Source organism: Sapajus apella, unplaced genomic scaffold (genome assembly GCF_009761245.1).
Source record: "Sapajus apella isolate SASKATOON/1434 unplaced genomic scaffold, GSC_monkey_1.0 scaffold87, whole genome shotgun sequence".
In the NCBI taxonomy this organism is placed as follows: Eukaryota; Metazoa; Chordata; class Mammalia; order Primates; family Cebidae; genus Sapajus; species Sapajus apella.
Window position 1 is genome coordinate 4,846,244 of NW_022437027.1, and position 12,474 is coordinate 4,858,717.

Below are 12,474 nucleotides of genomic sequence, written 5' to 3' on the forward strand. Positions count from 1 at the left end.
ATGTGTCCTACCATGGCTTCTTTGCTCAGAATTTGTTGTTCTTAGCATGCATTATAGTTCCTTATTTTAGGGACTGCAGCAACAACAAACGCTGTTTGTGTATTTCTCTGAAACAATTGTGTCGTTTCTTATCTCAGGATTTTGTTTCCTCCCTGCCTGGAAGGTACTCTTCTCCTCCCTCCTATTTTTCTTTGTGCAGTGTCAGCTGACTTCCAGTCATACACTGAGGCTTAGGTTAGGTACCTTAACACGTTATTTTATTTTCTTCAATTTTTAAGTTCAGGACTACGTGTGCAGGATGTGCGGGTTTGTTAAATTGGTAAACGTGTACCATGGTGGTTTGCTGCACAGATCATCCTATCACCTAGGTATTAAGCCCAGCATCCATTAGCTGTTCTTCCTGACGGTCTCCCTCCCTACCCGCAACAGGCACCAGTGTGTGTTGTTCCCTGTCCATGTGTCCATGTGTTCTCATTATTCATCTCCCACTGATAAGTGAGAACATACAGTGTTTGGTTTTCTGTTCCTGTGTTAGTTTGCTGAGGATAATGGCTTCTGACTCCATCCATGTCCCTGCAAAGGACATGATCCCATTCTTTTTATAGCTGCATAGTATTCTGTGATATATATGTATCACATTTTCTTTATTCAGTCTATCATTGATGGGCATTTAGGTTGATTCCATGTCTTTGCTATCATAAATAGTGCTGCAACGAACATACTCATGCATGTATCTTTATAATATAATGATTTATATTCCTTTGGGTGTATACCCAGTAATGGGATTGCTGTACTAAATGTTATTTCTGCGCCTAGGTCTTTGAGGAATTGCCACACTGTCTTCCACAATGGTTGAACTAATTTACACTTCCACCTGCAATGTAAAAGCATTCCTTTTTGTCCACAACCTCTCCAGCATCTGTCGTTTCTTGACTTTCTAATAATAGCCATTCTGACTAGTGTGAGATGGTATCTCATTGTAGTTTTGATTTGCATTTCTTAATGTTCAGTAATGTTGAGCTATTTTTCATGTTTGTTGGCTGTATAAGAAGTGTCTGTTCATGTCCTTTGCCCACTTTTTAATGTTTTTTTCTTATAAATTTGCTTAAGTTTCTTGTTGTTCCCACTCTGCAGGCTGCCTGTACACTGTGATGTTAGATTCTTTTTCTGTGCAGAAGCTCTTTAGTTTTAATTAGATCCCATTTGTCAATTTTTGCTTTTGTTGCAGTTACTTTTGATGTTTTAGTCATGAAATCTTGTGCCTGTGCCTGTGTCCTAAATGGTATTGCCTAGATTTTCTTCTAGGGTTTTTATAGTTTTGCATTTCACATTTAAGTCTTTAATCCATGTCAAGTTAATTTTTGTGTGTAGTATAAGGAAGGCGTCCAGTTTCAGTTTTCTGCATATGGCAAGCCAGTTCTCCTAGCACCATTTATTAAATAGGGAATCTTTTCTCACTGCTTGTGTTTGTCAGGTTTGTCAAAGATCAGATGGTTAGATGTGCATATGTTATTTTAAAAATCCCAGTTCATTGACTGGTGATAATGATAGTAGCTGTAGTGATAATAATATTATTAATTAACATTTATTGAACACTGAACTGTGTTCTGGTAATGGCTAGAGTGCTTTTATGTGAATTAAGTAATTCTTGTCTCCTAGTTGGGGGTCACAAGGAGACAAAGGTGTGCATTGCCCATAGTCATAACACTCTACTTGTAGAAGAGCAAGGATTTGCACCCAGACAGTGCATCTCCTGGACTTAGAGGCTATGCTGCCTCCAGAACCCCCTGGCTCCATGACTGCTGGGACTGTGTCTTGCCTTTGTAAGCTTGATGCCAGGCCTGGCTCTTGGACCATATCCTATGATTAGTGTTTGTTGAACAATAGCATACTCCCTTGGGAAGCCCTGATATCAATGAATAAGTGAGTTAGTGTAGTGGTGAGAGGCAGGGTCTTTAAAGTTGGAAACAAAGAGGCTGAAATTTCATCTCTGCCAGTTATTGTCGCTACAGCCTTGGCCAGCACACGTAACCTCTCTCAGTTCAGGTAATGCCTATGTTAGAGTTGCTTTGAAGATTAGATAAGTCATGTATTTAAATCCCCAGCACAGTGCCTGGGATGTAATAACTATTCAGTAAATGTAATCAATCATAATAGCACAATTCTAGTACTGTATCATAAATTTTGATGGTTACTTGGACTTTTTTTGTAAACAGGATTTGACCTTTGAGAAGTATAGGTGTTAGATTGAGTATTACTTACACAGGTTCACTTAATTGAACCATGGCAGGAGTCCTAAAACATTCTGTAAACACCATTTCTTGAAGCCCTCGGATCATTGCCAGTATATCAGTTTAAAGTGTGTAAATAATGGAAGTACAGGAGCATAGCAAGAGTTATTTAGAGTTCCTGAATCCTTGGGTATACACAGTTTTCACAAAAATATGATAATGGTATTCTTATACCTTCTGGTGGGAATCTTTGCAGTTCTCAGAAAAGGGGAACATCTGTAATACCTGTTATGGAGAGCTGTCAGCCAACACCTGGGTATCTAAGACTATGTGCTGATCTGTTTTGTTGCCCCCTTGTTTGCATAGTGTGGAGCAAAATCTTTGTTGACCTCATCTATAAAAGCACTGATAATGAGGTATGGACTATGTTTAGAGCATGTGAAAAAACATGAAAATATTTGGATTGAAACATGTAAAACAGGTTATGTGTATTTTTCTGTCCAATCAAGATTATATTTGTTCATTCATTCAAGAGATGTTTATTGGGTACTTCCATGTTAACCGCTGAACTGGGCATATTGGTTCTAAAAATAAACCTGATAGTTTCTATTTTTAAGGAGTTGGTAGTCTGGTGGGAATGCAGAAATGTGAAAAGTTACAATATCTGGAGGCAAGTGGTGAAGTGAATACATATGAAAGGTGTTACGGAAGATTCACAGAGGAGCTGCCGCTTGAAATGAGTCATGAAGCATGAATCAGAGTATACTAGTTAGACCAGAGGGAGAAAGCTGTTTCAGACAGAGGAGACAGTACTGTATTCTCAATGGAATGTGACACAGTTTGGTTTTTTGGAGAACTGTAGGTAGGTGGGTGTGACTGCTATGAAGGATGATTCTGAGGGGACATGTAGTTGGATCAATTTGCAGAGGTTAGGTGGTGACTTCTTGACTGCTTAGAAAGGATTTTGTCCCAAAAGGAGTTAACAATTTGAGATTATAACAGAGAATGATGTCACTGGGTTTGCATATGATTCAATTACTTGAGTTAATTCACATAAAAGCACTCTAGGTCTCAGCGCCAAGATGGCCAAGAGAAGGCAACATCAGAATGCAGCTCCCAGTGAATGAGACGCAGAGGGCTAGAGGACCTCACAGTTCCACGTGAGGTGCCAGGTTCATTTTGGGGGAACTGGAAGAACTCTGAATGTAGCCCAGGGAGGGAGCCAAAGCAGGGCAAGAGCCACCCAGGGAGAACGAACCAAGACAGGGCAGGGCATATCCCCACCTGGAACATGCAGCCAGCTCAGAGGGTCAGGGGACTTCACCCCCTCAGTGCTCCGATTTGGATCCTGTGCTTATCTCATCCCTCCTACAACCCATGGTCCACGAGAGCCCTGCCAGACTGAGGGGCGCCATGGGTTGTTGATGCAAATCTGAGTGATGGCTCCTGCCTGGTGCTGGACCTGGGTGGAAGTTTGGACCAGCGCCAGTGGGATGGAACAACTCGTCCCACAGAAAGGGGCAGAGTTGAAAACAGGGAAACAGGCCATAAGGCCTGGCAGGCCCCACCCCCCACAAAACTCAAACTGAAGCCTGTGTGCTAGAGAACTTGGCAGCAAATACACACCAGTTTGACCCCAACCAGGAAGATGGAGCTCAGGGAAGGAGAGATGCCATTGGGAGGACAGGGCTAATTTCACCTGCAAACAAACCACAGAGGAAGACCACCCACCGAGCAACCTGAGTGAATCTGAGGCTGCCCAGCAGTGCCTCTGCAGGCCAAAAAACATTTAGCTCCAACTGCAACAGAAAGGACATCCACTCAGAGATTTCTCCCTAAATCACCAACTTCAAAGATCAAAGGGAGATAAATCCACGAAGATGGGAAAAAAAGCAGCGCAAAAAGATTGAAACCTTCAGAGACCAGAACACCTCTTTCCCTCCCAGGGGTCACAGCTCCTCACCATCAAGGGAACAAAACAAGACAAAAATGAGTGTGATAAATTGACAGAAGCAGGCAGAAGGTGGATAATAAACTTCTCTGAGTTAAAAGACCATGTTCTAACCCAATGCAAAGAAACTAAAAACCTTGAAAAAAGGTTATACGAAATGCTAAGTAGAATAACCAGCTTAGAGAAGAACATAAATGACTTGATGGAGCTGAAAAACACAGCATGAGAACTTCGTGAGGCATGCACAAGTCTCAACAGCTGAATTGATCAAGCAGAAGAAAGGATATCAGAGATAGAAGATAAAATCAATGAAATAAAATGAGAAGGAAAGATTAGAGAAAAAAAATCGCGAAAAGAAATGAACAAAGCTTCCAAGAACTATGGGATTATGTGAAAAGACCTAATCTTGGCTTGATTGATGTACCTGAATGTGATGGGGAGAATGAATCCAAGTTGGAAAACACTCTTCAGGATATTATCCAAGAGAACTTTCTGAACCCAACAAGGCAGGCCAACATTCAAATCTAGGAAATATGGAGAAAACCATAAAGATACTCCTCAAGAAGAGCAACCCCAAGGTACATAATCATCAGATTCACCAGGGTTGAAATGAAGGAAAAAAATCCTAAGGGCAGCTAGAGAGAAAGGTCAAGGCACCCGCAAAGGAAAGACTGTCAGACTTACAGTGGATCTCTCGACAGAAACTCTATAAGCTAGAAGGGAGTGGGGGCCAATATTCAACATCCTTAAAGAAAAGAACTTTCAACCCAGAATGTCATATCCAGCCAAACTAAGCTTCATAAGTGAAGGAGAAATAAAATCCTTTACAGACAAGCAATTGCTAAGAGATTTCGTTGCTACAAGACCTACCTTGCAAGTACTACCTGAAGGAAGTACTAAACATGGAAAGGAACAACCAGTACCAGCCACTCCAAAAATATACCAAATGGTAAAGAACATTGAAACAATGAAGAAACCGCATCAACTAACGGGGAAAACAACCAACTAGCATCAAGATGGCAGGATCAAATTCACACGTAACAATATTAACCCTAAATGTAAATGGACTAAATGCCCCAATCAAAAGACATGGACTGGCAAGTTGGATAAAAAGTTAAAACCCATTGGTGTGCTGTATCTGGGAAATTCATCTCACATGCAAGGACACAGATGGGCTCAAAATAAAGGGATGGAGGAAGATTTACCAAACAAATGGAGGTAAAAAAAAGCAGGAGTTACAATGCTAGTCTCTGATAAAATAGACTGTAAACCAACAAAGATCAGAAGAGATGAAGAAGGGCATTACATAATGGTAAAAGGATCAATACAAAAAGAAGAGCTAATGATCCTAAATATATACACACCCAATACAGGAGCACCCAGATACATAAAGGAAGTTCTTAGTGACCTATGAAAAGACTTAGACTCCCACGCAATAATAGTGGGAGACTTTAACACTCCACTGTCCATATTAGATCAATGAGACAGAAAATTAACAAGGATATTCAGGACTTGAACTCATATCTGGACCAAATGGACCTAATAGACATCTACAGAACTCTCCACCCCAAATCAACAGAATATACATTCTTCTCAGCACCACATTACACCTACTCTAAAATTGACCACATAATTGGAAGTAAATCGCTCCTTAGCAAATGCAAAAGAATGGAAATCATAACAGTCTCTCAGACCACAGTGCAATCAAATTAGAACTCAGGATTAAGAAACTCACTCAGAACTGCACAGCTTCATGGAAACTGAACAACTGGCTCTTGAATGTTGACTGGATAAACAGTGAAATGAAGGCAGAAATAAAGATGTTCTTAGAAACCAACCAGAATGAAGACAGAATTTACCAGAATCTCTGGGACACATTTAAAGCAGTGTTGAGAGGGAAATTTACAGCAATAAATGCCCACATGAGAAGCAAAGAAAGATCTAAAATTGACACTGTATCATCAAAATTGAAAGAGCTAGAGGAGCAAGATCAAAAAAACTCAAAATCTAGCAGAAGACAAGAAACAAGTAAGATCAGAGCAGAACTGAAGGAGAGAGAGAGACAAAAAACCCTTCAAAAAATCAATAAATCCAGGAGCTGGTTTTTTGAAAAGATCAACAAAATAGACTACTAGCCAGATAAATAACAAAAAAGAGAAGAATCAAATAGATGCAGTTAAAAAATGATAAAAGGGAATATCACCAATTCCACAGAAATACAAACTACCTTCAGAGATTACTACAAACAAATTTTTGCACATAAACCAGTAAACCTGGAAGAAATGGATAAATTCCTGGACACTTGCACCCTCTCAAGCCAAAACCAGGAAGAAGTTGAAACCTTGACCAATAACAAGGGCTGAAATTAAGGCAGCAATTAATAGCCCACCAACGATAAAAAGTGCAGGTCCAGATGGGTTCACAGCTGAATTCTACCACAGGTACAAAGAGGAGTTGGTACCATTTCTTCTGAAACTATTCCAAACAATACAAAAAGAGGGAATCCTTCCCAAATCATTTTATGAGACCAACATCATCTTGATGCCAAAACCCGGCAGAGAATCAACAAAAAAAGAAAACTTCTGGCCAATATCCATGATGAACATAGATGCAGAAATCTTCAATAAAATACTGGCAAACCGATTGCAACAGCTCATCAAAAAGCTTATCCATCATGATCAAGTAGGCTTCATCCCGGGGATGCAAGGCTTGTTCAACATATGCAAGTCTAAATACATAATCCACCACATAAACAGAACCAAAGACAAAAACACGTGATTATCTCAATAGATGCAGAGAAGGCCTTTGACAAAATTCAACAGCTCTTTATGCTAAAAACTCTCAATAAACTGGGTATTGAAGGAACATATCTCAAAATAATAAAAGCTATTTATGACAAACCCACAGCCAACATCATACTGAATGGGCAAAAACTGGAAGCATTCCCTTTGAAATCCTGCACTAGACAAGGATGCCCTCTCTGACCACTCCTATTTAATATAGTATTGGAAGTTCTAGCTAAAGCAATCAGGCAAGAACAATAAAAAAAGAGTATTCAATTAGGAAAGGAGGAAGTCAGATTGTCTCTTTTTGCAGATGACATGCTTTGTATTTAGAAGACCTCATCGTCTCAGCCCCAAATCTCCTGAAACTGATAAAACTTCAGCATAGTCTCAGGATACAAAATCAATGTGCAGAAATCACAAGCATTCCTATACACCAGTAACAGACTTAAAGAGAGCCAAATGAAGAACGAACTGCCATTCACAATTGCTACAAAGAGAATAAAATACCTGGGAATACAACTAACAAAGGATGTAAAGGACCTCCTCAAGGAGAACTACAAACCACTACAAAAGGAAATAAGAGAGGACACAAACAGATGGAAAAGCGTTCTATGCTCATGGTTAGGAAGAATCAGTATCGTGAAAATGGCCATATTGCCCAAAGTAATTTATAGATTCAGCACTATCCCCATCAAACTACCTGTGACCATCTTCACAGAACTGGAAATAACCACCTTAAACTTCATATGGAACCAAAAAAGAGTCCACATAGCCAAGACAATCCTAAGCAAAAAGACAAAGCTAGAGGCATTACGCTACCTGATGTCAAACTATACCATAAGCCTACAGTAATCAAAGCAGCATTGTACTGATACCAAAACAGAGATATGGACCAATGGAACAGAACAGAGGCCTCAGAGGCAACACCACACATCTACAACCATCTGATCTTTGACAAATTGGACAAAAACAAGCAATAGGGAAAGGATTCCCTGTTTAATAAATGGTATTGGGAAATCAATCTAAAGATTGATTTACAAAAGAGTGTTTCAAAGAACAGAGTGGAGAGGATTTAGAGGGAGCTACGAGGGTAGTTACTAGAGAGTTGGGAGTTAGGAGCAGAGAAGTTAAGTTTTGGGAGTGCTCGAGAGGAGAAGTGACGGCAGTGGGCTTGGATTTGGCGAAGAAATAAATTAGCCTCAAGATTCTGAATGGATCTTTTTTGTGAAATTGCTTTCATGCTAGCTCAGGCTGTGTTTGAATGTGATATTAGAGAGAAGCCTGATGACACCTGGTGTTCAAGCTGTGCTTTGGCTCAGGATCCATGTAGAATTTAGGTGGAAGATTTTGTGGTGCATTCACTGTTTTCCTTCCGTAACTCTCCAAAATCCTGGGTTAGTAGAACAGGATGCCTTTTAAAATTGACACGAGTAATAGAGGTTAACCTAATTTCTTGGATTTTTTTTTTTTTTAGTTTATGTTTAAAAACATAAATTTTGTCTGTTTCTCACTAAATTGGGTGAAAATCACTTTTTACTCATCTTTAATATTAATACAGTACCTTTGTGAGCTGTGTGATCACTTTTTATTGTTTCTGTGCATATCTTTTTTTTTAAAGGATCGCAACAATGCAAGGCAAATTCATGAGGGTGCAAGTTTACCGTTTTTTGAAGTATTTGTTGATGCTCCCCTGCATGTTTGTGAGCAGAGGGATGTCAAAGGACTGTACAAAAAAGCCCGGGCAGGAGAAATTAAAGGTCAGTAATATTTTCTTCCCAGTTTCACTTTGCTTAGATATTTTATCTTCTCATATCTAGGACTGACATTTTCTAAGAAATTGGAAATGTTAAGCGTGACTTGGAGCACCTTGAGGAGAGAATGTGGGTCTTATTACACTATTCTATCTCTTGGGCATTGCAGCAGTGCCTGGTGCTGGGTCTTGTTGATCTTGTTGGAATCTTGTTCACTAGCCAGGGTTGGGCATGGGAGTTGGTGAAAACCTACTTGATAAAATTAGGTGCTTAGCATGAAGTTGGACGTCAGTTGCCTGCTGACACCAGTTCTGCTTTCTTTGTTCCAAAGGAAATGGAGGAAATCCCTTAGCTATTGGAAAAAAAAGTCTGAATTATAAGCATTTTGATGACAAGAATAATACATTGTACTTTATTAAAATCCTTGGAATAGTCCCTTATTCATTTCCGATACTATTGTTGAATTGGATTGAATTAGCATATCACTGATTCTATTAAAATATATACAGTTGACCCTCTAAGTCTGTGGATTCCACATGTGTGGTTTCAACCAACTGAATTGCAAATATTCCAGAAGAAACAATATAAAATAATACAATAAATAAATAGTATAAATAACAAATATAACATCTATTTATATAGCATTTATGTTGTATTAGGTATTGTAAGTAATGTAGAGATGATTTAAAGTACATAGGAGAATGAACATAGATTATATGCAAATAGTACATCATTTTTTGTAAGGGACTTGGGCATCCTCACATTATGGTATTCACCGGGAGTCCTGGAACAAAGCCACGTGGTTACCAAGGACAGCTAGACCTTGCTTTTTAGATTTTATGTTTTGCTTCCCAGAGTTTCAACTGCGATGGACATTTAGACATTAAGGGAGAAATTTAGAACCCACCTCTGCTGTAGCCTTTGATGTCAATCATAGTATTTATCTTGTAGATATCCCTTGACTTGTCCTGTTCTATTATTGTTAACAAAAACAGAGGACTTAATAGCTTAAAAAAAACAACAACAAAATAAAAACTAAAGATAGCATTGTTTAGGGATCAGTGAGTCATGCAGGTAACTTTTAAGTTTGCCTTCTCAGTGGGGAATGTGATAGCCCGAGACTGTCACAAGAACTCCCAGGAGCTCTCTGAATTATAGATTTTGGCATTCATTTTCTGGCCCTGAAAAGAAAAAGTTAGAGTGGGAAGGGAAATGGTAGTTATTCTGGGCTCTTCTGTATTTGGACCTGAGTATCATTTGGCAGTTGGGTCAAGTTCCATCCGCTGTGGTAACAGTTCCATGGGGAAGGCCGACCTCCAGCAGTGCCACTATGGAGAATCAGCTCCTTAATGGGGACTGCTGCCTGTCATCTCTCTACCCCATTAAGCTGTTACTTTCTTGACTCAGAGCAGGATGTTTGACCAGAATAATTTATGACAATTGGAGGAAAACCTGTTTAGCCCTTCATCTCCCATATTACTCTCTCAATGGCCAGTTTTCACATCAGTCTTTGTGTAGAAATTAGGTACAGAAAAGCAAAACGGTGTGTTTAGGGTCCTAAAGTCTAAACCTTTTACTTATTTTAATTGTAGTTAGTTTTGTTGTTTTTGCAAGAATGGGTTTGTAAAGGAGGTAGGTTTGTCATCCTGGCTGGAGTAAGCTACTTGTGAGCAGGGACGTCATAGTGAATATTTTTCTGTGTTTAGAATTTAGCACAGTACATTGCCCAAAGCATATACCTGTCACACACACAGTTAATGTTTGTTGGATGGATGACAAAATAGAGTGGGAGTGGAATGTTCAACACACATTTACCAATGCTTTGTCAGTTGAACTCTAAAATATCTGAAAAGATTTATTGTGAGCCAAATACAAGTGACCATGGCCCGTGACACAGCCCTCAGGAGGTCCTGAGAACACATGCCCAAGGTGATCGGAGCACAGCTTGGTTTTATACATTTTAAAGAGGCATGAGACATCAGTCAAATACATTTAAGAAATATATTGGTTTGGTACAGAAAGGTGGGATAACTCAAAGCCAGGTGGTGGTGGTGGGCTTCTAAGCTACAGGTGAATTTAAATATTTTCTGATTGACACTTAGTTGAGTTTGTCTAAAGACCTGGGATTGATAGAAAGGGAATGTTTAGGTTAAGATAAAGAGTGGGGAGACCAAAGTTCTTTTGAAGTCTTAGAGTGGCTGCTGCCCTTAGAGACAATAGATAACAAGTGTTTCCTGTTCAGATCCTAATCTCTTTAGGTTTGGGAGAGTCTGGAAGAAAAAAATACAGTTACGTTAATAGAGATTCTTTACAGATGCAGATTTTCCCCCACAAAGAACAGCTTTGTAGGGCCATTTTAAAATATGGCAAAGAAACATGTTTTGGGGAAAATAATTTAATTTTCTTCTTTGTCTTGCAGTATCATGCCAGAGTCAGGTTGGAAAATAAGTCATGATATATAGGGTTAAATAAAACCTATCTGATGAGAATTTATGGTTTGTAAGGGATGACTCCCCAGACCCCTTTGATAGGAATTTGGGCAAGATAAAAAAATCAGAGTTCAGTCCTCAGCTTTCTATTTGCAAGGTATATATTTAGTGCCGGCTGTTCAAAGATGATATCCACAATACTCTTGAGTCTCTTACAGTTTGTACTCTATAACTGGGAGTGTGTTTGTATTAGTCCAGTTTCTTGTTTACTTTCTCAGTTGTTGTCTACATTGCGGTGAGTAGAAGTTGATAAAATGTTCCTTAGGTTAATGTGTGTGTGTTTGTGTGTGTCTGTACACATACACTGATGTATTTTAGGTTTGCCATGGTGCTGGAGTTCCTAATTGTAGAGTTGCTTGTTTGTTTAAAAAGGTGTTACATGTAAGTGGTGTGTAACAAATTCCCTATCAACTCTATTTCAAAGCCGTGATGGTAAACATTCAAGGACAGACAAGACTGTGTATATTCAGGGGGACTCAGGCTTTTATAGACCTTTATGTGACATTTATTGGACGGTGTCAGCCATTCTGTTATCTCAATTATTTTCATGATGACTACTTAAGATAGTTTTTATTACCTACTTAAATGTGAATGTTTTTTCTCACAATTTACATGTATTATTATAATCACTTATGGATAAATTAGTAGGAGAACTCCAGGGCTTCTAAAATGTTAAACCACCTCTTCTAACCCAGTGCTTGTGAAGTTCTGCTGCTTGTAAGCATTTCCTTGGGAACTTTTAAAAATCCAGTGCCAAGGCTGTACCCCAGACCAGTGAAATCAGAATCTCATGGGGTGGGACCTGGTGATTCCAGTGTATTGCCGCATTTGAGAATTAGAACTTAACAATTAGTGTTCTTAACCAGAATTATTTATTTTTTTCCCAGTCATTTTCTTGTGACTCACTGCTAAATGGGAATACTGGTAATGCAGAAGATTTTTCTTGAGTTCAGGACTTGTAGGGGATGCTTAGAAATATGAAATAGAAAAAAAAAATAAGTGGGCTGTAGCTTTGTAGTATATATTTTTGAACTCTTTTGCTAGCTGTACTGTACTTCTTGGTATTAATGGTAATGATTTTAAATTCATGCATGCCATTCTAACCTAAGAATGACCTCAGCTTTCCAAGATAGACAAGCCTTGAGTGACTTACATGTGGGGTAAGGTCAGGGGTGTAAGATAGGAATGGCATATCTTTAGCTTAGCTAACCCTTTCTGGGAAATTATCGTCTGTTTGCTCTTTTCTTAGCAGTTACGTGGTAACAC

The 12,474-nt window shown here is 39.1% G+C and overlaps 1 protein-coding gene across 1 annotated transcript in view; it reads left to right on the forward strand.

Annotated features, from left to right (window-relative positions):
• The window catches only part of PAPSS1 (3'-phosphoadenosine 5'-phosphosulfate synthase 1), a 99,134-nt gene that overhangs the window by 22,778 nt on the left and 63,882 nt on the right, over positions 1-12,474 (forward strand). Inside the window, exon 4 of the mRNA XM_032254839.1 lies at positions 8,587-8,725. Within this exon, the coding sequence (XP_032110730.1) occupies positions 8,587-8,725 (139 nt within the window). The remainder of the gene's footprint in view (positions 1-8,586; positions 8,726-12,474) is intronic.